The sequence below is a fragment of the Rattus norvegicus genome, chromosome 1, assembly GCF_036323735.1.
Source record: "Rattus norvegicus strain BN/NHsdMcwi chromosome 1, GRCr8, whole genome shotgun sequence".
In the NCBI taxonomy this organism is placed as follows: Eukaryota; Metazoa; Chordata; class Mammalia; order Rodentia; family Muridae; genus Rattus; species Rattus norvegicus.
Window position 1 is genome coordinate 161668872 of NC_086019.1, and position 25001 is coordinate 161693872.

General features: G+C 44.4%; 1 protein-coding gene and 1 pseudogene across 10 annotated transcripts in view; both read left to right on the forward strand.

The window, feature by feature from the left end:
- The window catches only part of Gdpd4 (glycerophosphodiester phosphodiesterase domain containing 4), a 108892-nt gene that overhangs the window by 24141 nt on the left and 59750 nt on the right, over positions 1 to 25001 (forward strand). For 9 of the 10 annotated variants that reach the window (XR_005499322.2, XM_006229796.5, XM_039101084.2 and 6 more), the window contains exons 4-10: positions 1490 to 1583; positions 2856 to 2915; positions 5720 to 5818; positions 5889 to 5982; positions 6909 to 6983; positions 7866 to 8011; positions 8366 to 8448. Coding sequence is in view for 8 of the 10 variants with exons in the window: in XM_006229796.5 (XP_006229858.1) it covers positions 1490 to 1583; positions 2856 to 2915; positions 5720 to 5818; positions 5889 to 5982; positions 6909 to 6983; positions 7866 to 8011; positions 8366 to 8448 (651 nt within the window). In the remaining 2 variants the exon portion in view is untranslated. The other variant, XM_039101086.2, reaches the window with a different exon arrangement.
- On the forward strand, positions 16835 to 23725 carry Pkm-ps7 (pyruvate kinase M1/2, pseudogene 7; annotated as a pseudogene).

A 25001-nucleotide genomic window follows, 5' to 3' on the forward strand; every position in this document is an offset into this window, starting at 1 on the left:
TTTTTTTTTTTTTGTTCTGTGAATCCAAGGGTTTATTTCTCTGAAAATCATTTTTAAAAACTTTTAAAAAGTATTTATTTGTGTGTGTGTGTGTGTGTGTGTGTGTGTGTGTGTGTGTGTGTGTGTATCACGGTGCATGTGTAGAAACAAGAGTACAGCTCGCAGGAGTCAGTTCTCTTCTCCCACCACAGGGGTTTTGAAGATCAAACTCATGTATGTCATCAGGCTTGGTGGCAAGTTACCTTTACCCACTGAGTCTCGCCAGACTTGGATCTTAGATGTATAGATATATATTTTTTTATCGTTCCATTAATTGCATTTTGTTGGGCACAATTTCATTCGTTTTGAGAGCTTCATTGGGTCCTTTTTTCTGTCCAACCTCTGAGTTGGACCCTGCCCTCTCTTACACTAGACACATAGTTACCACTGAACTACAACCCAAAGCCCTCCTTACATGAGCTGTCTTACAGAGTGCCCCTCCCTCACAGCATCTTTACCCAAAAAGCTTCTGCTATGAAAGCTACCTGCCATATCCATATATATATATATATATATGTATATACATATATATACATATATATCTTTGGAGTATTTCTTTAGGTTCTGAGGGGAAAGGTCATTTGCGTTTTCTTGAAATAAGAGGTATAGATTCTTTGGCATAGAAAATCCAGACAAATAAGACATCATGTCTCCCAACAAGCCACTAGTAGAGTTCCCATAAATGGTATTTTAGGAGCAACATGTGTAGGACACAGCTGTCTCATACAGGTGAGAGCAGTTATGGAAGAAGGTGTACTATACCTGGACAAGAAGCTAAAAGGTAGAGAGAACTAGCCACATTGATGTAATTAATTTAGGGGTTTGGGGGGGGATACTCTCGGCCCAGGGAGTGGCACTATTAGGAGGTGTGGCCTTCTTGGAGAGTTTGTCACTGTGGGGGTGGGCTTTGAGACCCTCCTCCTAGCTGCCTGTGAGAAGTCTTCTCCTGTCTGCCTTTGGAACAAGAGGTAGAAGTCTTAGCTCCCCCAACACTGTGCCTGCCTGGATGCTGCCATGCTTCCTGTCATGATGATAATGGACCGAGCCTCTGAACCTGTAAGCCAGCCCCAGTTAAATGTTATTCTTCATCGGAGTTGCCCTGATCATGGTGTCTGTTCACAGCAATGGAAACACTAAGACAGAGGGTGATTCTTTTTCCTTTGTTATTGCACAATTTCTATATCACATTGATTATTAAAGATGATATAAATTTAAATATATTATAAATAGCTTTGTAAAGATCTCTCTTTATTAATATATTTGGCTGATTATAGTTCAAAATTAAAATTAAAAATAAATCCCCACGTGCTCATGGTTCTGTCCACCAAGTGCTTCTCTTCTTGTCCCTACTATTTGTTAGTGTGTTATGTAACTTGTTTCTGTCTTTACCCTAATGTACGTGCTATTACTGATCCCTCCTATATTTTAAGGACTGAAACCTTTTTTTCAGGGTTGTTTTTCTAGGGACAGGATGCTGGTTCTTTTGGTCCATTTTGGTGCTGTGTGCAGGTGGGATCCTGACTGTCTACACTTCCTTGCTTTTGGTGAGTGATGCTTCTCATTCTTTGTTTCTCGAGCTCCCTCATGGGTTGTCCCCTCCTGTGCTGTTGTATCTATTTTGTTAAGAAAAGAATAATATAGAATAATGGGGAGACCCAATGTGTGACAGATTTCGAAAGGCTTTGAAAGTAAGAGTATGGTACTTGGCAAACATGGGTTTCCACTTTTGGAAAATCATTTTGGAAGTTATAATGTGAAGGCAGAATCTTTCTTTTCATGAGGAAGATGCAGATATATTCTATGCTCTAAACTCTGGGCCACTAAATTGTACCGTGCTCACACACAATTAGTGGGTAATGGCTTTGTTAGCTTCCAGTATGAGACTATTAGAGCCTCGCAGAGTCTTGGTTTCAACAGACTACTTTAGCCTACCTCTCTTGGACAATGGTGAGAAAGGAGAGAGGCCTGGCTTTGCACACAACCTCCCACCCCATCTTTAGGGCGTTTACTCTGAGAGCTCAGTGTGAGGCTCAGTGGTGAGAATGCTGTGCACTGTGCAAGGCCCTGAGTTTGATTCCCTGCAGTGAAGAACACAGGTTACGAGGAGTAATTTTGGTCAAGGTTACTATAACTTGACCAAACTCTCCTAAGCCTAGGTTGCTTTTAATTGAGAATAGTATTAATAAAATGGTATTTTTGTAGGGCCGAGTAAAAATAAATAAAACTATATATACAAAATTATTGCAGTAAAATGTAAGTGCTTTGTACCTGAGTATGCTAACGTCTGAGGACTCAGGTTTGCAGTTTCTGTGTTCATATTGACTTGAAGACTGGCTAGATTTAGACTTAGATTTAAAATGTATTGATCATATTCCGAAGTTAATGACAATCATAACATCAGCACCAGTTCTGGAAAGAATTTTTAAATGACCCCTGGGAGAGTTGGCTCGTAAGCTCTCTTCTCTTGTTAGTGAATCTAAGCACTACCAGGCATTAAGTCCATCCCAGAGAAAATAATGTGCAGAAACTCAGGAAGCATCAGTGGTAATGGCTGTGAGATCCTAGAGGAAAGAATAATGAATTCTTCCTAGGGAGCTAATAGAAGCTGCAGGCAGAAAACGGCATTTGAACTAGCTCCACGGGTCAGTGGCATGGGGGAGAAGAGCCTAAAAGGGGTGAGAAGAAACCTGGCAAGAGAGAGTAACGGGTAGCCAAGGTGGGGCCACCATGACACGGACCTCTGAGCAGCTCTGGGAAGGACGTTGGCGATGCCATTGGCGATCTGGAAATAACCACCCGCCTCCTTCACTTTGCAGTTGTTTGGGTTTCTGTTGCTCTGGGAAAGGATTGAACTAACCCTGCATACGTCGCACAAGGTAAGAAGGAGTCGTCCTCACAGGAGACCACAGACGGGATGGGAGGAGCTCCCGGTGGTCCTTAGGACATGTGCATCTCGTCCTCTTTCGTCACTCTCTGGACAGACCTGCTTGTGCACGTTCACTGAAATACGTGCGTTTCTGGCAGTGGGACTGAAGTACGGAGCCTGCTGAGCCCGTGCCATTCTTTCTCTGTCCCACAGGTCCATGTCATGCTCACCGGCTTCGTTCTTCCTGTCCCAGTCGTAGGCACACGTCTTACTCTTGCCTTCCTTTTCCATCAAATGCCATTCTCACTGAAGCCAGCAAAGCCGGGCCTCACGGTAGCAACCCATCTCCAACTTCCTGAACTTCTACTTCTAAAACGTTCCACTTTCTCTATTTGGGCTTGACTCAGCCTCTGTCTGTCATGGTGGCGAGGGCAGTGGCTCTTTCCACGATGGCACTTTCCTGGGGTCAGTGCCTGCTTCCTTCGTTCTCTCCCTGAAACTTCTCCTTTAAGATCTGAGTGACCTTTCCCCAGTTGAATCCCTTTAAAATGATGATACCACCATGGCCTCTGTCAGTCACTTCTACCTGGTCCCCAGAGACCAGGCAACCTCACTCCACCTTCTCTGGGCCAATATCGTACTTACAGCACGGAGCTTCTGACTTCGTCCTACCACTGACGAGGTCAGCTCCAGTAGCACGTTCTTCCTTCTTCTTTGTTATAGACCTTCTCAGGCATTGGTTGTGACCGCATGTTTCTCCAAATGGGAACATGTCAAGTCTTTTGCGTGGCACCCTTAAATCTCCTCTTACTCAAATGAGAAATTCACCTCGGAAAGGCAACTTAAGTATTATTAAAATAAATGGAGATTGAAATCATGAGCATGGGAAGAATAGACACTGAAAGGAAAAGAAAAGGTCTTAGTGCCAATACTATCCATTTTAGGCTTTGGACGCATGAAGCGTATTATTCCCTTTCAATAAATCCTCAGCCAATTCCTCGGCATCCCACTTCCATTAGGCACAGCTGTTAGTTTCATCCAGAAACTGACGAGGCTATGCTCTAGGCTAAATTCTAGCCACAGAATCTTACCCTTTCCATACACAACCAGCAAGAAATTGTTGTTGGTTTCTAAAGTGGGAATGCGAGTATGCGATTAAATCACATGTTTTGGTGAACGTTTTTACTATGTCCTACCTCTTTTGGATACATGTAATGATTATCGAATCAGTTTCAGAGAACAAAATGCTGTTTAAATCTATCCCAGAATGAAAATCTCTGATACCTGTTCCTCTCAGTGAAGTTAGACTGGTGTATAAAATCATGCTTTCTTCTTCTCCGGCATCATCCTTAGAATTAATTTCTATACATCTTCAGTGGGATTTTTGTCCATCAATTTGATAAAATCTTGCCGTTATTTTCCAAACCTTCTTGTCCTGAAGAATTTCTGGATCTAACTGCAGTCATGAGTCTGTGGCGATGAGATAGATGGAGGGGTGTGTGGGAGGGTGTGACCGTCCCTTGGAAGGTCACTGCTTTGGTTTAGGTCTTCACACTAACAAGTCCCCCTCTGGGCAAGGGGACTCTTTAGGGCTTGGAAGTTTATTTTTACCCTTTTTCAGAATAACCCAGAAGGGATAGTACTAGACTTTCTAGTTTAGCTGGGAAGGCCCTAGTTCAGACTGCAGCGATGAGTCGAAAGTCCTTGTAAACATGCTAGTAACGTGACTTGCTTATAAAAAACTCTAAGGTATCAGTCAGCTAGCAATACTGGGATGACTCTGAAATTTTCTAACGAGATAGACTTAATATATCTTGGTTGTTTTCACTTTAAATAAGCCCGGAATTGCAGGGGCTTTTTTGTTTGTTTGTTTTTTGTTTTGTTTTTATGATGGAAAAGGGCTTGCTCAAGCTGTGTGATTAATAGAGTGGTAGGTAAGGGTGCTGTGTACACTAACAGGCTCCTTCTGTAAGGCAATATTTCTACAGATTCAGGTCAAAGCACACCTCATATTCTTAGCTCAAAATCAGAATGCCTGACTATTGTGGATGAGTGAAGAAAGGCGTCCATGAGCAGTGGTGTTTCACATGACCAGATCCCCCCAGGGGAAACATTCTATTTGTACCTTACGATTGCCTATAGCCTTTAAATATTTGTAAAGGCTGCTGTTGAACAAGAGGTAAATTCACCAGTTCATGCATTTAGTTTGCTGATAGGCTGGTAACTTTGACTTTATGTATTTGAGAGCTTGCCTTGCACTTTTTTTTTATTGGTTGTTTTGTTTATTTACATTTCAAATGTTATCCGCTCTCCCAGTTTACCCCCTGAAATCCCCCCACTCCATGCACCTCCCCCCGAATCCACGAGGGTGCTCACCCACCCACCCACTCCCGCCCCACCGCCTTATCATTCCCCTACACTGGGGCATCAAGCCTAAGTCCCAGGGTTTCCCCTCTTTGCACTTCTTTCTTTATTTTTTAAGTCAAAGAGGAGGAAAACATTTGTAATGGCTGCTATTGAAATTGGGGGGATGGCTAAGGGTGAAGATAACTGATGGCTTAAGGACAGAGATACCAGATTGGTAGTGGCATCAAGCCACACAGTTATGTAATCCCTTCCAGTCACGCTACACAGCAAAGACTTGGGAACAATGAAAGTGAGTTATTGGAGCCATCTAACACTGAGGACTCACAAGGTAATTAGATTGAAAAGACGGGGTCTAAGGTAGTATAATTAATCATATGTAATTCACAAGGAGAGTTCTGATCCAAATCTGGTGTCTAGAAGTAAAAAAAATCCTTTCGCTTTCCCCAGGTCTTCATTTTTCTAGTCATCATCCTGTGCTCCTTCTTACTTGGTGTTTTAAACCAATTCTGGAAGGACAAGTGGCTGATAGCTGGGCTGTCACTGCAGGTAAGCATCACCCCAGAGCTCGCAGCACTGTGTCCAGATGTGTCTAGTCTGACTTTTGGCTTTTCCCCAGATCTTTGCTCCCTTCGTGCACCTGAGCCTCATAACTGTGATGGTTATAATTTCCTGGCCTCTAGCCATCTGCATGGCCCACTTGGAAACAGAAGGTACATCACGTGAGGCGGAACCTTGCCTAATCTCCCCAACTCGAACACACCTCTTAAAGGGACAGAAATGGCAGCTAGAGCTACCTGTGTACCTCTTAGAAATTTCTTTAGCATGTTATGGAGGCATGTCTTTTATGGTCTCACTTACCAACCCCTGTGGCCTATCATTGTATTTCTAGGACTGAGTCAGCCTTCTTTTGAGAAGGATCCTTTTAGAAAAATGTCTTTTCGCTTTCATGTTAGTGCACACCGTTTATCTGGGGCGACGGGGAGGGCAGAGGGCACATCAATTCTGCTTTGACCCAAATGCTACTCATAAGACAGCCTGTTCATACACAAATCTCACCGATTTCAATTAATACTCTGTCCTGAGAGCTCTGGTTATATCAGGCAACCCAGAGAAGTCCTCTGTGAGTCCCTGTCTTACCTAGCAACTTAAAGAATCGAGAATGGCTACCTCTGCAGCTGGAGTCTTCTCTATTCTTTTGCGATGACAGCGGAGACAAGACAGTGAGCTCTGCATGTTGAACTGTTCGGCAAATGGAAAGCAGTAGGGTCTTCTTTCCACAGATCTCTTCTTACTATTGGTTAAGCGAAGGACACTTGCTTCCTGGCTCGTGGGAGGGTGCAGGCAAGTGAAGGGTTGGCTTAATGTCGGTGCTGGTGTGTGTGTGTGTGTGTGTGTGTGTGTGTGTGTGTGTGTGTGTGTGTATGTGTGTGTATGTGTGTGTATGTGTGGGTGTATGTGTGTGTGTATGTGTGTGTATGTGTGTGTATGTGTGAGTGCGCATGCGTGTGTGTGTATATGTGTGTGTGTGTGTGCGTGCGAGCACTCGCGTGTATGTGGTGACTGTAGTAAATTTTAGACAATATGTCGAGGGCAGGAACGTAAATAGAACAACAATGAACTGTTTTCTCTGTTTCAGTTAAAAGAAGATACATGATGGACAATTATGAGCACGAAATACTGGAGAAATGTAATGTATTCCAAAGGTTAAGAGGTTAGAGATGGAGATCCCAATCTGAGAGTCACTGAAGCATAGGTAGTAATTTAAACAACACACGCGTGGGTGGAATCCTCAGAGCTCTAAAACAGAAGGTGCTGGGAAGTGGCTGATAACAGGAATTAAAGATAGATTGTGGTGTGGGAGCTGGGCATGGGTGGAGGTGTGCAGTGGGAAGAGGAGAAAGAAAAAGGAAAAGGAACAAAACTATTTATCAACTATGATGAGTCAACAGTGTCGAACCACCTCTGTGAGCAGTGTTAGCTGCCAGACAGACCTAATTTACAGATAAAAGATGGAGACACAGGGAAGTTACATCATGTGTCCTCGGTTGCAGTAAGGGGTGATAGAGCTTATACCCACACTCCTGTCACTTGGTACCTTTGCCACTACACTGCTCTGCCCTAAGTTAGCAGGTCTGTTCAGACGATCTTCACAGCCACCAGGGCTCTTTCAGAGCCAGCCAAGCTCCTCTTCTGAGACGCTGTTTCTTATATTTCCTTCCTTCTCTTCCCTCCCCTCCCCTCCCTCATTAAGTCTCCCTTCCCTCCCTCCCACCCGCCTTCTGTACCTTTTTCCATTTTTACTCTCAACTTCCAGCAGTCTTGCCTTGGTAATAATGTCTTCGTCTGAAATGTAGGTCAGCGGCAGAGCACTTGCCTAGCAAATGTGTGGTCTGGATGCAGTACCCAGCCCTGAAAAAGTCTTGTGTCTGAACAGTCCTGTGTATTCACATCTAACCCCTGATGGAGGGTGTGATAGACATAGAAGAGTAAAGCGTGGCCTGGCCACTGCGTGCGTAGGCAGTTAGCTGTTGGAGATGGCTCTCTGCCCCTCTTTTCCTTTCGACCCACTTGTCTCTCTTTCCAACTTTTTCAGCTTTACAAGTAACTGCTGGACTGTCCTTCCTGATCATTCTTTTATGTCTTTATTTGATGCCGCTGGGGATTTATTCCCCCTGTGTTCTGAAGAAGGAGAATTTAGGGCCTAAGCCTGCCCTCTTTGGACATAGAGGCGCACCTATGGTAGGTCTGAGGACACTGAGCACGGACAAATGCAGGTAGGCATGGGGCCTGTCGATGAGAGAAGGGAACTCAGAAGTACCAGCAACTCTGGAGAGGAAAGGGGTTGTTGGCATGATAAGAATAAAGAGCCATACACGTCGCATTTGAACTCAGGCCATCAAACGCCTGGTCAGCTTCTCTTTACTGTGCCCAGTGTTCAGCTGGATAGAGGGGATCACAGTCAGTCTCTTTGGAAAGAGCTCAGGGAGCCAAGCTCTGCTTCTCAAAGCCCTTTCATTCCCAGGCTCTATCATAAAATAAATGTTGGGAGGAAAGACTCTAAGGCACAGTGCTTGATGTCCCTTTCTTCCATAGTTGGCGCCAGAGAATACCATGATGTCCTTTGAGAAGGCTGTTGAATTTGGTGTTTCTGGTCTGGAGACAGATATATACGTAAGGTAGGGCTAGGGTAGAGGGCAAGAGATTTGTCCAATTCAGGGGAAAGGAACAGTTGGCTCAAGGTGTAAAGAGAATATGGTGTAATACAAAATTCCATGTTTGTACAGCATATTGGCACATGCCACATACATGAACCACAGCTCCCTCAAAAAATATACCCCTTTACCTCTATGTTCTTAGCCAAAAGCTCATAAACCACGTGTAATTCAAATGTTTTTCCAGTGTAAGCCACTAACTACTAACCCGGGACTTACTCATTAATGTTCCTTAGATCTCTGTGATAGTCTAGGCCACCTTCTGAGTGTCGAGGAGATGCAGTTGAGGGGGATGTAGTCATTCTTACCTTCCCGGGGTGACCGTGATATGGCATTACAGGTGAGCAGAGGATAAGGCCACTTGTGACAATAAGCCTTTTCGGAGGAGAATAGACCAAGTGCAATGGAGTCTCAGTGAAGGAGGACACTTCCTATTCCGTGATAGAAATAATCTATATGCTCAAAGTTATGCGTAGGTTGGCCTTAAAGGAAAACATCTTGCTAACGAGAGATGAGGTCATTCCAGACAAGAGCGTCAGCCTATTCCAAGGCTTATCAATGAGCGATAACGCGTCATAGAGCTCCATAAATGTGTACTGGGCAGCCGGGTAGGTGTCAGAGGCTACGTGGCTATTGGTTTTTGTTGTTGTTGTTGATCTGTTTTGTTGTGTTTGTTTTAATTTTTACTATGTTATTATTTGTTTGCTTCTGCATGGTACACGTGTGCCATGGTGTGTGGTAACAGAGATCAGAGGATAGAGTTAGTTCTTCCCTTCCATCATGAGGGTCCCGGAGATCAGAACAAGCCTGTCACATTTGGGAGCTATTTCACCAACTCTGTACTAGCTGTTGTTTCGGGAGGCCAGATCTTGTGTAACTAGGACGGCCTTGAACTCGCTGTGTAGTTGAGGATGAATTGATGCAAACTTCTGACCCTCTGCCCTACTTTCTGAATGCTGGGACTACAGGTGTACACCACCACATCCAGCTTTTAGAAAAAAAATAAAATTTAATTTCAGCTTTTACAGTGATGGAGCTCAAACTCAGGACTTTGTACATGCCAGGAAGGCACATTTCCACTGAGCCACACCCGGTCACTTTGCTTCCGCCGCATTTAATATGCACTGGAAAGAATTATTAAAGTGTTAGGCAGCAAGGTGTATCTATACTCCAAACAAAAACAAAGGAATACCTGGATTATAGCAGGGCCAGGAGCCAGAGGGGGTGAGGGTGGGGGTGGGGTGGAGGTAGGGTGGAGTGGGGTGGGGGTAGGGTGGAGTTGGGGTGGGAGTGGGGGTGAGGGTGGAGTGGGGTGGGGGTAGGGTGGAGTTGGGGTGGGAGTGGGGGTGAGGGTGGAGTGGGGTGGGGGTAGGGTGGAGTTGGGGTGGGAGTGGGGGTGAGGGTGGGGTGGGGGTGGGATGGGGTGGGGGTGGGATGGGGTGGGGGGTGGGGTGGGGGGTGGAGTTGGGGTGGGAGTGGGGGTGAGGGTGGGAGTGGGGGTGAGGGTGGGGTGGGGGTGGGATGGGGTGGGGGGTGGGGTGGGGGGGTGGAGTTGGGGTGGGAGTGGGGGTGAGGTGGGTTGGGGGTGTGTTGGAGTTGGGGTGGGGCTGGGGAGCATTGCTATAGAACATGTGTATCTAGGCATCTTAGGAAGTGGAAAGGCTTCATTTTTCCTATGAATGTATAGTATACATGCTGAGCATATAGTCCTGCCATACTCACTCAATGAGGAAAGCACAAAAGGGAACTTTTGATTTAACAGAGGAGTAACCTGGGTTCACAGAAGGGAACTGTTACTCAGGCCATAAGGCTTAAAATGCACATGGTAAGGGAGTGATTAAGACTTGATTGCCAGACCCCCAAACTGGGATTTTTTCATTCACTGAAACTGCGTGTTTCAATGGGACCCTTGGGTCACTTCTGGAAGTGCTCAGTGGTCGTGGGCTTACTGTGGTAAAGTTCTGGTCCAGTGAACCCCTAAATCACAGTCATGTTCTCTGCTGTGATGTTAACTCTTCCTACAGATGATCCTTCCAACTTCTCTCTCTGCTTGCTGGTTGACGTCGCTTTTCAAATGTGCGAATGCCTCTACCACTCTAGCAGTCATACCTCATACCTAAGCCCTCATACCTACTGCCTCAGATTGCTTGTCGTCCAGGGTTCGTCTAGGGCATGAAATTCATTACCAAGAATATTAACAGGGAAACTGCAATACAGAGGACTACTAGATACTAAAACAGTACTCCAGTTTTACATAAAATAGGGTTTACAATGAACCTAATGTCACCCTGGTAGTCTCCGATTTGAAGATTTTGTGATTCCTCTTGTTTTTGTCTCATTTGTCTAAGGCTCTATCAATCTTGTATATTTTAAAACACTGAGCTCTTTTTTTAAAAAAAATTTATTAGATATGTTTCTTTACTTACATTTCAAACATTATTCCCCTTCCCGGTTTCCTGTCCATAAGCCACCATCACCTCCCCTTCCCCTCCCCCTCCCCCATATGTGTATTCCCCCCATGCATCCCCCTTACTCCCCCCATATTCCCCTGCACTTAGGGTCCTACCTTGGCAGGACCAGGGGCTTCCCCTTCCACTGGTGCCCCAACAAGACCATCCTCTGCTACATATGCAGTTGGAGCCCTGGGTCAGTCCATGTATAGTCTTTCAGTAGTGGTTTAGTCCCTGGAAGCTCTGGTTGGCTGGCATTGTTGTTTTTATGGGTTTGCAAGCTCCTTCAACTCTTTCAATCCTTCCTCTAATTCCCCCCAAGGGGGTCCTATTCTCAGTTCAGTGGTTTGCTGCTAGCATTGACCTCTGTATTGGACATGCTCTGGATGTGTCTCTCAGGAGAGATCTATATCCGGTCCCTTTCAGCATGCATTTTTTAGCTTCATCACTCTTATCTAGTTTTGGTGGCTGTATATATATGGGCCACATGTGGGCAGGCTCTGAATGGCCGTTCTTCAGTCACTGCTCTAAACTTTGCTTCCATATTCCCACCTATGGATATTTTTTCCCCTTTCGAGAAGGAGTGGGAGTGGGGTTGGGGATTTAGCTCAGTGGTAGAGCGCTTGCCTAGTAAGCGCAAGGCCCTGGGTTTGGTCCCCAGCTCCGAAAAAAAGAAAAAAAAAAAAAGAAGAAGGAGTGGGAGCATCCTATTTTGGTCATCCTTCTTCTTGAGCTTCCTGTGGTCTGTGGATTGCATCTAGGGTAATTCAAGCTTTTTGGCTAATATCTGCTTATCAATGAGTGCATACCAAATGTGTTTTTCTGTGATTGGGTTACCTCATTCAGGATGATATTTTCTAGTTCATTCCACTTGCCTATGAATTTCATGAAGTCATTGTTTTTGATAGCTGAGTAGTACTCCATTGTGTAGATGTACCACATTTTCTGTATCCATTCCTCTGTTGAAGGCATCTGGGTTCTTTCCAGCTTCTGGCTATTATAAATAAGGCTGCTATGAACATAGTGGAGCATGTGTCTTTGTTATATGTTGGGGCATCTTTTGGGTATATGCCCAAGAGAGGTATAGCTGGGTCCTCAGGTAGTGGAATGTTCAATTTTCTGAGGAAATTCCAGACTGATTCCCAGAGTGGTTGAACCTGGCTCTTAGATGCATTTTTTTCCATTTCGTTCATTTCTTCTCTGGTTTTTATTGTTTCTTCCTGTCTACTGTGTTAGGGCGTGGTTTGTCCTTGTTTTGCTACCTTTTCAGTTTCATCATTAAGATTTTTATGCTCTTTTTTTTATATTTTTTTAAAACATAGGCCTTGGAATTAAAAATTTCCCTCATGTGGAATTTTGATCTGGTAGTTTTATTTTCGTTTATTGCAAGGAAGTTTTAAATTTTTCTTCTTGATTTTTGACTCATTCATCATTCAGTACTGTGTTGTTTTATTTCTATGAGTTTGTGTAACTTCTAGAAGTTCTTTTGCTGTTGGTTTTAAGCTTTACTACATTGTAGTCAGACAGGATATGTCATTATTTCAAATTTTCTGTATTTGTTGATATTTATTGTGTGTTCCAATATGCGCTCTATTTTAGAGTAAGTTCTGTGGGCTGCTGAGTAGACGGTACAGTCTTTGGTGTGTGGGTAGAGCGTCCTGTAAACATCTGTCTGTGTAGTGGTCTTAGCTATTTTGTGGGTTCTTCTTCTGCCCACCCTTTATTCCCCTGGTTTCACCCCTAGCACTAATTAAGAGCAAAAGAAGGACAGAGAGGAGGGAGAAAAAGATCCTGAATCTGTTTTCTTTCCTTTTATTTCTTCTTTGACTACAACTGTCAACAAACTGCAGTCAGCCCCTCTAAGTGACCAACAACCACCACCAACCGCCTCTCAGGCCCTGGCATTTCCGTACCCTCTGAAAAGTTCCCAGAATTCCAAATGTCACACAATCCTAGAACCTATCTTCAGCTGGCAAAAACAAAACATGCCTCTGCTGGAGGATCAGGCAAATCATAGCCAGCTGATTCGGACAGTCCAAAGCAGCCCCAAACCCCCATACCTGGGGTTAAAACAAAAACACATTCTTCTGATATTTCTGTGTTTTATAAAGAAACCAAAATCCCAAACTTGTAATCACATATCTGTCCGTCCATTTGATGTACAACGCCACTCAATTCCTATTTTACTGTTTATTTTTGTCCAGATGACCAGTATGTTGAAGAATGTAGTGTACTGAAATCACCTACTGTTACTAATGTAGGGTTAATCTGTATCTTGAATGCTTTTAATGAAACTGGGTGTGCCAGGTTTTGGTTGACTGTTTCCCTGGTCAGAACGAAGTGTACTTCTTTAATCCTTCAGATTTACTTTTGGTCACACGTTAGGGTAGTGATCCCTGCTCCACAGTTCTATTTGTTTGCGATATTCCAACTTTAATCTTTCACTCTAAGACGATACCTACTCTTGAAAGTAAAAGGAGTTTCTTATATATAACAAAAATATGGACTTTGTGTCTTAATCTGTTCATCTAACTTTTGATCTTTTGATTGGAGAATTAAGGCCATTAATATTTAAAAGTTATTAAAAATATGTGTTGATAGCCATCAGCTTATTGCCTTTTGCTATTTGTCTTCTTAGTCCTGTTTTATATTGCAGTAATTATAATTTCATTTGTTTACTTTCTGTAGCTTTTTGGTCCCACCCATCTATAGGTAATCAGTGGTCACTGAGAGTGGGGGAATCTGTTTTCTCCAGAGACAAGCTTTTTGATAGGTCATCCAACCCCAGGTGGTCCCTACACACATGCACACATGAACAACACCAGATAGACTTAGTTTGTTTATTTTTATATAACGTCAATAATGTTTATAGAAGAAGAGGTCATGATTTCAAGAGTAAGGGCACATAACAGGAGTTGGAGCAGGGACAGGAAGTAGTGGAAATAATATAAATATAGGACTCATGTATGAAATTCTAGAAAAAAATTCAAAGAAAAACATTACAATAGTGCAGAGTATTATTAGAAACTAAACGAACCACTTAGAAAATTAGCAAAAAGGCATATAGGTATTTTATACTAGAAGATCTACAGGTAACAAGTTCATAAGTGTAAATATCTTTAACATCATTAGACATTAGGAAAATACATGTAGCACTAATATTACTCATCTATCTGAGTGTCTTAGGAGACAGCAGGATGGCAAATCTGAGCTAAATCCCCTAATGATAATCTTACCACAGAGAGACCCTTTCAGACAGCTAATTCATTTACAAAACTGAGGAAGCCAGGTAAGAGACCATACTGCCTGGTTTTCTTAAAATAATAAGGAAGGATTTATTGAAGAAGCAGGAAGAAAAGAATTGCCAATTAGCCTTCCTTCAATTCCAAGAAGTGTGGAGAGAGAAGAGGGAGTGATGGGAGGAGAAAAATCAAGTACAAAACTTAGACTTCAAATGCAGCGTCAGGCCTGTCAGGGCCCCATAAACCCTGTCCTCAAACCGACACTCATGACTGAGTTACTAGAATTGTGTTAACTAGCTACAGGATTACTCCTGCTACCTCTTTCCCAGTGTTGACCAGCAGAAAAAGCAAGATTCTACTTTCTGGGAGGAGAGCACAAAAGCTATCACAGGACTTGCCTACTTTGGAGAAGACCTGTGTCCTGTAGAATGTAAACCCCTATACAGTGGGGGTCTTAGACAGAGCCTCCAGGTAAGCTTGAGCCTCAGGCAAAGAGACCTCAGAGTCAGTAGGACAGACTCAAGTTTTGGCCTCATCCATCATCAGCCTTGGTTTGGGCTTATTCACGCCCACTACCAAACACCCAGACCATGCAGGTCCCTGTGGCTATGAGACTTAATTGCATCAGGATTGGTAGAAAGACTTCCTGTACTACTTGTTCCCAAACCTCAGGCAGCACAGGCATGCCTAGGCTGGTCCTCACAGATAGAGATTTTAGAATTTCCCTAGACCTATACCCCAATGAGATAGGATTGTCTTCTGGCTTGATTCGCCAGCAGCTGTAGTGTGGGCCTGGATACACCCCTGAAGCTGTGCAGGTCCTAATGGGAAACCAGTTATGACTTAGATTAGCATTTGAGTACACATCACTGGTGGCAGGGCAGATATAGAGGAGTCCATCTGCAAGTACCGGGGCAGAGATAGCTGTACTATCAGAGGTGAGCCACCAAGGCTGGATCATACGTTAGGATGGGGCACCTTGGGTAGCAAGACTATGCTGGGGAGAGAATGTGGTAACAAGCGTAGGACTTTGCCTTGGAAAGGAATTCTGGGTGTATGAAACCTAGCAGGCAGAACCCTAACAGTCCCTGTCCTCAGGCCTGGAACAGCCCTGGTTTATTGGTTTTTTTAACCCAGTGTTGCCTGTGCCTGATTGCAGCAGTCTCCAGCTGTGAGTTAGCAGTAGGGAGTCAACAACAGTGTGGGCCTCAATTCTTGGCAGTTCTGTCAACCGTGAGTGTGACAGTGTTGCAGTTTTGATGGCCCTATATAGGAAGGGCACAGAGGCCTGGGGCTGGTCGCTCCATGGTGCTTCTCTCCAGAGAGGGCAGAGTCTTCAGTGTCTGAAGACCTCCTGGTGACAGTGGGCGAGGTTTAGAATTGGAAGTAAGTGTGGGCTTGGATCACCCTCTAGTGCTGAAACGTGGCAGTGCTCTGGCAGTGACACCAGCGCCCTGGCTGCAGGAATTACTGTAGATCAAGAGAGTGTGTAGGCACAGAGCCTACATAGACTTTCTAGAAAAGTAAGCACAAAGCCAGAGTACAAAAACCGAAGCAGTCACGTCACACACTGATAAGCATCAAGAGTGTCCGTGGGGCTATAACCTCACCTGACAGTTGAAATAAGACACCAGGAGGTGAGCAAATGGTTACTGGTATAGTCTTTGATAGTGAATTTAAGACATTTTAAAGAAATGCAATGACCTTCAAAAGAAAAGAGAGTGATTCAGTACTCAGAAAAACTTGACAGAAATGGAAGCATTCTTTAAAAAAAAAAATAGGGGTTGGGGATTTAGCTCAGTGGTAGAGCGCTTGCCTAGGAAGCACAAGGCCTTGGGTTCGGTCCCCAGCTCTGAAAAAAAGAACCAAAAAAAAAAAATAAAATAAAAAAATAAAGCATAGTTGAGCTGAAAATAACACAGTGGCGATAGAAGAGACGGAGACAGGAGAGAAGCCGTGAACTCAGAAGCAGGCTGTTTGAAACCATACTTGGAGAAGTACCCATTCTTAGATTAAATACTATGGACCTTTCAGTCAGAATCAGTAAAAAAGACAGGAAGATTGTTACATAATTATAAAATTATAGTCAACTCAGCAAGGTGAAATCATTCTAAATATATATGTATCCAGTATCTCAAAGCCAAAATAACAAGACAAATGTTAATAGACCTAAAGGTGGACATAGACACCAATACCATAATAGGAAGAATTCTAGTTTGTATTAACAGCAATAGGTGATAATTCAGAGAGGGACAATAAAGAAATGACAAAGTTGTGCTCAATGCCAAATGTACCTAACAGACATCTATAAAACATGACATCAAATAGCTTCAGAACACAAATTCTTCTTAACAACCCATTCTCTAAGATAAATCATCTGATAAACCATAAAACAAGTCTCAACACATTTTTAAAAATTAAAATCATATCACATATTTTTTAATTGAATTTTTTAAATTTACATCCCCTTTCCCAGTTTCCTAACTATAAACCCCCTATCCTAACCCTCCTCCCCTTTCTTCTACAAGGGTGTTCCCCCACCCAACCACCCACCCCCTCCTGCCTCCCTTCCCCTACATTCCCCTACACTGGAGGGTCCAACCTTGGTAGGACCAAGGGCCTCTCCTCCCAGTGGTGCCCAACAAGGCCGTCTTCTGCTACATATGCAGCTGGAGCCATGGGCTGTTCATGTGTACTCTTTGGATGGTGGTTTAGTCCCTGGGAGCTCTGGTTGGTTGGTATTGTTGTTCTTATGGGGTTGCAAACACCTTCAGATCCTTCAATTCTTTCCCTAACTCTTCCAATGGGGACCCCATTCTCAGTTCAATGGTTGGTTTCGAACACTTGCCTCTGTATTTGTCATGCTCTGGCAAAGCCTCTCAGGAGACAGCTATATCAGAGTCCTGTCAGCATGCACTTCTTGGTATCAGCAAAATTGTCTGGGTTTGGTGGCTGTATGTATGTGGGCTGGATCCCTAGGTGGGGCATTCTCTGGATGGCCTTTCCTTCAGTCTCTGCTCCAAACTTTGTTTCCATATCCTCTCCTATGAATATTTTTGTTCCTCCTTTTAGGAAGGACTGAAGCATCTGCACTTTGGTTGTCGTTTTTCTTGAGCTTCATGTGGTCTGCGGATTGTATTTTGGGTATTCCGAGCTTTTGAGCTAATATCCACTTATCAGTGAGTGCAACCATGTGTGGTTTTTTGTGATTGGGTTAGCTCACTCAGGATGATATTTTCTAGTTCCATTTGCCTATGAATTTCATGGAGTCATTGTTTTAATAGTTGTGTAAATTTACCACATTTTCTGTATCCATTCCTCTGTTGAAATACATCTGGGTTCTTTCCAGCTTTTGGCTATTATAAATAAGGCTGCTATGAACATAGTAGAGCATGCCCCTGTTATATGTTGGAGCATCTTTTGGGTGTATGCCCAGGAGTGGTATAGCTGGGTCGTCAGGTAGTACAATGTTTAATTTTCTGAGGAACCTCCAGACCTATTTCCAGAGGTATTTTTAACTTCCTGTCTTCCACAAAATTGCAAAAATACAAATTAATCATTCAGAAATCTGTAACACTGGGCTGAAAGTGTAGAGTGGGTTTTGTATTTGTGAGGTCCTAGGTCCAATCATGAGGTTTCTAGCACACTCAATCAATAGTAACATTGCTATGGCTAGTAGGTGGTCAGTTATAATAGAAATCAAGAGGGGCCGGAATGGGTAAAGTGTTTGTTGTGCAAGCACGAAGACCAAAGTTCTAATTTCCAGCACCCAAATAAAAGCTAGACATGGTATCACACGTTTGTAACCCCAGTGCTGAGGGAACAGAGATAGGAAGGTCCCCAAGTGCTATCCGGTCTTGCTAGTTGGTGATCGCCAGGTTTTGTAAGAGACCCTATTTCAAAGAGTAAAGTGGAAAGAGATAGAGGAAAATACCTGACACCATCCTCTGGCCTCCACACATGAATGCATGGAATGGTTTACGTGCGAGCACACTCAAATAAATAATGACATCAAGAGCTGGGCATGGCTGCACAGCCCCACACAGCAGCGACACATCCTGACTCAACAGATGTCCACTTTAGGTACCGCAACAGGATCTGAAGTACAGCCATGAGGAACCATGCCAAATCCACACAGCAAAGCAGGGACTGACTTTCAGACAGGCATGGCTGACACCTTCCTGGAAGGCATGCCGCCTGGATGTTGCCTCCGAGCCCATCACGGCCCGCAACACTGGCGTCATGTGTGCCATTGGCCCTGCCTCCCAATCTGTGGAGATGCTGATGGAGATGATTAAATTGGGAATGAATATGGCTTGGCTGAATTTCTCTCATGGAACCCATGAGTACCAGGCAGAGACCATCAAGAATGTCCGTGCAGGGGGCTGGTGATTTAGCTCAGTGGTAGAGCGCTTACCTAGGAAGCGCAAGGCCCTGGGTTTGGTCCCCAGCTCCGAAAAAAAGAACCAAAAAAAAAAAAAAAAAAGAATGTCCGTGCAGCCACAGAAAGCTTTGCATCTGATCCCGTTCTCTACCGTCTCGTTGCGGTGGCTCTGGACACAAAGGGAGCCGAGATCCTAACTGAACTCGTCAAGGGCAGTCGCGCTGCAGAGGAGGAGCTGAAGAAGGGAGCCACTTGAAGATCACCTGGACAACGCCTTCACGGAGAAGAGTGATGAGAACATCCTATGGCTGGACCATAAGAAGATCTGCAAGGTGGTGGAGGTGGGCAGCAAGATCTACGTGGGTGATGGACTCACCTCACGTGAAGGAGAAAGGTAGCAAGGAGGGCGTGAATCTGCCCGGTGCTGCTGTGGACCTCCCCGCTGTCTGAGAAAAGGACATCCAGGACCTGAAGTTTGGGGTGGAGCAGGATGTGGACATGGTGTTTGTGTCTTTCATCTGCAAGGCAGCCGACGTGCATGAGGTTAGGAAGGTCCTGGGGGAGAAGGGCAAGAACATCAAGATCATCAGCAAAATCGAGAACCATGAAGGTGTCCGCAGGGTTGATGAGATTTTGGAGGCCAGTGATGGGATCATGGTGGCGCATGGTGACCTGGGCACTGAGATTCCTGCAGAGAAGGTCTTCCTGGCTCAGAAGATGATGATCGGACAATGTAACAGAGTTGGGAAGCCTGCCATCTGTGCCAAGAAGCCACGCCCCACCCGTGCTGAAGGAAGTGATGTGGCCAAGGCAGTCCTAGATGGAACAGACTGCATCATGCTGTCTGGAGAAACAGCCAAAGGGGACTATTCTTTAGAGGCTGTTCTCATGCAGCATCTGATTGCCCGAGAGGCAGAGGCTGCCATCTACCACTTGCAGTTATTCGAGGAACTCCACTGCTTGGCGCCCATTACCAGCGACCCTACAGAAGCTGCCACCGTGGGTGCCATAGAGGCCTCCTTCAAGTGCTACAGTGGGGTTATTATCGTGCTCACCAGGTCTGGCAGGAGTGCTCACCAAGTGACCTGGTACCGCCTGAGGGCTCCTATCATTGCTGTGACACCCAATCCCTAGACGGCTCGTCAGGCTCATCTGTACCGTGGCACCTTCCCGTACTGTGTAAGGATGCCGAACAGGATGCCTGGTCTGAGGATGCTGACCTTCGTGTAGACTTGGCCATGAATATTGCCAAGGCCAGAGGCTTCTTCAAGAAGGGAGATGTGGTCATTGTGCTGACTGGGTAGTGCCCTGGCTCTGACTTCACCAACATCATGCATTTGGTGCCTGTACCTTGATGACCCTCTGGAGCCCCTCTTCTAGCCTCTGTCCCTTCCCCTCCCCTATCCTATCCTTTAGGCCTGCAACGCTTGCAGTGCTCACTCTGGGCTATAGTGTGGCGCTGGTGGGCTGGGACACTAGGGAAAATTAATGCCTTTGAACATTCAATAGAGCCCGGCTATTTTTCATGGCCCTATTTGAGCCAGGGGTGAGGAGGAATGCAGGATTGGAAACCCTCTGACTATCACAGAAGGGCAGCAGCATCTCTGTGTACTTTGCTCCTGTAGAGCTGTTTAGAGAATTCCCAGCCCTAGCCTGGAGTCAGGAGACAGCAAGTGTAGGGGCTGAGGGGGTGGGACCTAGGGTTCCAGCATAGATGACTTTTGGCCCTGGCTCTGACTTGCTTTCCCAACAGCTTTGACCTCCCCCCTCCTTCTTGTGCACCCACTGCTGTCACTGCAGAAACTCCACACTCCACCTTTTATGCTGCAGCGTCTCCAGGCCTGTTGCTATAGAGCCCACCTCAATGTCAATAAACAGCAGCCTAAGGAAAAAAAAGAGCTGGGTGTGGTAATACATAGTTATAGTCCCAGCCTTGGAAGGTAAGAGAACCATGAGTTCAAGGCCACCTTGCACTACATAGTAAGACCCTCTCACAAACCAAGTCAAGAAAACATTTCCATTTATACTAGATGCAAAGTAATACAACAGTTAGGAATTGTTTGAAAATGCAAAAGATACCTGACCCCCACCCCCAAACTCTATAAAACACTGGTGAAGAAATGGAAAAGACACACAAGACATAAGCATATCCTAGATTTGTGAAATGAGAGACGCTGTGCTATTAAAACACCCATATACCCAAGGAACATATGGATTTGTGTGATCCTTGTCAACAGACCAATGACAGTTTTCACAGATGTAGAAAAAAGAGTTTTAAAATTCGTATGAGACTATAAAAAAAAAAAACAAAACAACCAAACAACCCCAAACAATAGTTTGGAGCAAAAAGAACAAAGTAGAAGGAATTATACTATCAAACTTTAAAATCTATTACTATGCTATGGTAATAAAAATACCATGGATAGCCTGATGTGGTGGCACATGTTTTTATTCCCAGAACTCAGGGGGCAGAGGCAGAGGCAGAGGCAGAGGCAGAGGCAGGAGGCAGGAGGCAGGAGGCAGGAGGCAGGAGGCAGGAGGCAGGAGGCAGGAGGCAGGAGGCAGGAGGCAGGAGGCAGGAGGCAGGAGGCAGGAGGCAGGAGGCAGGAGGGAGAATCTGAATTTGAAACCATTCTACTCTACATAGCATGTTCAAGCACAGCCAAAACTATATAGAGAAACCTTGTCTCCAAAACAGCACAGCCACAAAACACAGAGTACTGGGGTAAAAACACACAGAGAACAGTGAACCACGGGAGACATTCTACACCCACATATCTACAGCCATCTGATTTTCAGCAAAGATTCTAAGAACACAGAGTGAAGAAAGGAAACCTTTTCAATAAATAGTGCTGGAGAAACTGAATAGCCACAGGCAGAAGAATAAAACAGTACCGGTATCTCACCAGATTAAACTCAAAACAGACTAAAGCCTCAACTATACGCACATCAGAATCAGCTGCAGCAAAACCTAGTGCCCACCAAGACGGCTGCCACCAAGGGTGGTTGGCAGACACACGGGGAGGAGTAAGAATGCTAAGCCTCCTCACATGGCCAAAGGAGACGAGAGCTCTATGGCTACTGTAGGGAACAGGCTGGCAGTAAACAAGATGAAAATATGTCCACGAAGAAATCATGTATGGATTCCACAATATGATTCCCTGCCGTCCAAAGGTGGAAGTGGTACATGCGTCAGGACAGATGGATGAATGGATTCCAACAGTGTGATCCATTTACACGTCGAAACATTCAGCCATGGAAAAGGAAAGGGGCTCCGACAAAGCTACAATGTGAGGGACTTTGAGGACATGGTGCTCGGTAAAAGAACCAGATGCAAAATGTTTGTTTGGTAGAAAACATCGAAAGCCCAGAGGTAGGATCTAAGAATGACGGTTTACGCAGAGCTGGGGTGACACACAGTTTATAGATTATAAACGTTATAATTTTAAAAAAAAACAATGTAATTGGAAACCACGGAAGAAAACATAGGAAGAAACGTTTCAGGACATCAGATTTGGAAAAGACCTCCACAGTATAGGAAACAAAAGTAAAAACAAACAATTTGTATATAAAACTGAAAACCCTTCACACACAAACAGTCATGAGGGTGAAGAGATAACCTACAGAATGGCAGAAAATATTTGCAAGTTATGCATCCGACAAGGGGTTTAGTGTCCAAGAACATATAAGGAACACAAATAGTTCAATAGTGAGCTGGCTGGATAGCTCCACGGGCAAAGGAAGAGCAAAGCTGACGGCTTAGCTTGCGTCCTAGACCCATGGTGGAAGGAGAGGAGTGCATCTCAGAAGCTGTCCTCTGACCTGCACAATCGGGCTGTAGCATGCACGCATCCTTACAAGACTCAGCCTCAAAAATAAGTAAGTAAGCAATGTCTTACAACTAAGTCACTGGTTATCATCTGTTAACCATGTTTCCGCCACTATGACAACTACATAAGGTAAGTTAATAAGAAAGAGCCTCTCATCCCCACTCATGGTTGAGCAGTGTCAGCCCACAGATCAGCCCTCTTACCTTTGCACTGTGGTAAGGCAGACCTTCATGGCAGGAGTGTATGGGGCAGACCTACCTGCCTCATGGCAGGTGGGAAGAGAGAAGAGGAGCTGGGGTTCTGAGAACACCGTCAAGGCCACATCCTCAGTATCCCAGTTTCTCTTCTCTAGGCCCCCCTTCCTGAAGGTTCCACTGTCTCCCAGGAAATCTGGTGTACCCATAGGCCTGCTTCTGTGCCCAAGTTATTGCTTACATCAAGGGAAAATGTATTTAGTTACAGTTTTCTCCACAACTGGGCTGAGAGGCATTCTCATTCAGACTTTACTCTCCATGTTCTATCATTAATTGCATAGACATAGACATATTGTGTTATGTATTTATGTTCACCATGATATTTCAATCAGGTTAGGCATATTTACTGTAAAGTTTCTTTATAGTGAAAACATTTAAAGGTCTACAGGGCCGCCAGAGCTACACAGAAAGACCCTGTCTTGCAAAATAAAACAAGAGAATGGACAGATGGCTCAGTGGTTAAGAGCACTGGCTGCTCTTCTAGAGGCCCTGAGTTCAATTCCCAGTAATCACATGGTGTGCTCACAGACATCTATAAAGGGATCTGATGTCTTCTTCTGACATTCAGGTATATATGCAGACAGGGCACTCTTACAAAAAACAGAACATAAATTAATTTTAAAAAGAAAAACAAAACAACAACAACAAAACCAAGAGCCAGGAAACAGAGTTAGCTCTGAGTCCCAGACCCTGGAGCTGAAAGATAAGCCACTCTCCTGGCTTTGGGCCCAGAGCTTCTGCGTTCTGTTTCACTGTATTGCTCCATTTCCAAATTCACTGCTCTTTGAATGATCTGTTGCACGTTTGTATGTGGAAGTAGTAGAAGTGTTCATCCGTGTGGCACTTGTGGAGAGCAGAAGTTGGCCTTGTCACCCCTGCCTCACACCGAATCTCTTGCTGAACCTGGATCTTGTTATCTAGATTAGAATGGGTGGCCAGGGAGCCCTCAAGATCTACTTGTCTCCACTTCCTGGTGCTGGAGTTACACGTGTGTGCTGTGCCCAGGTTTTATGTGGGCGCTAGGAATCTTAGGTTCTCATGCTTGCACAGCGAGTCCCTTACCAAAGGGCCACTCCCCAGCTGTATTTGTAAAATTTATCCAGCAGAATTTTCATTTAATTTATTAAAATTTTCATTAGCATAATTTCAATTCCTTTTTTATACCATACACACACACACACACACACACACACACACACACACACACACACACACACACCTGCAGGCAAGGTTTGAACTAGACATTTGCTACCTCGACCTCCTGTGTGTTTTATCCACCAAAGTTGACTCTACATTCATATTTTATATTTGCTTACTTTGTATGTTATTTACAGAATTTATAATGTTATTCTATATTATTTAACATCCTTGTCTAATCCTATTCACTATCATTTTTGAGTTTGCCTCTGTCAAAGAATCTCACTGGTATATATTTACATATTTACATATTCTTGCGTCTTTACATCTCTTAAGTGTTTATTACATGCTGGACATTGTAATTCTACATGGATGGGGGCTAGTTTTGTTGTTTTCCTTTAAAGAGTGTTGGGCTTTTTCTAGCAGGTAGATGGAGTAGAAGTACTCTTAACTAGTGTGATCTTCTGGAAGCCTTCGTAAGCCCTCTTATGGAGGTGCTTAAGTGGATGTTCATTATTCTAGTTCTAAGTTATCGTCACCTCTAAGGTATGGCTTTCTGGAATCTCTAAATGCCCACACAATCATTGAGGTCTCTGCTCTCTTGCTGGATGGAACCAACTGACTCACACCTCATGTGAGTTCTGCAATTTGGGAGATTTCGATAATTTTTCTTTTCTTGAAAGCTGTTTGTTTAAAAAGCTTTTATTATATTTATTTACTTGTATGTTTATGTGTGTATGTGCATGGACACACATGTAGAGGTCAGAGGACAAGCAATAGGAATCAGTTTTCTCCTTCCACCATGTGGGTGGTGGGGACTGAAATCAGGTTGTCAGGCTGGGCAGTGATGCCTTTACCTCCGAGATGTGGCACCAGCCCAAAAGTCGTTCCTGCCAAGCTCCATAGTTTCCTGTGTGTAAACTGACACACAGTCATAGACTCAGGATCTCTGTGTGCATTGCTCAGGAACTGCTCTGCTTTGACTTTGCAAGGCTCCGTCCTCCATGGGACTCAATACAGTGAAACTTTCTTTTCCTACTCTGATTTCCTTCCCATTAAATCGAGATGTCTGGATCCCTCTGGGCTCTCCCTTCTTGTACTTCTCTACTATTCACAGGAAGGAAGCTTGTGTAATGGTCTGGATTAATTTGCTTCCCTTTTCTCAGAAGTAGAATACTGCAGTCCTAGCTGTCCTTTGACCAGTAGTTACTCCCTTTAGT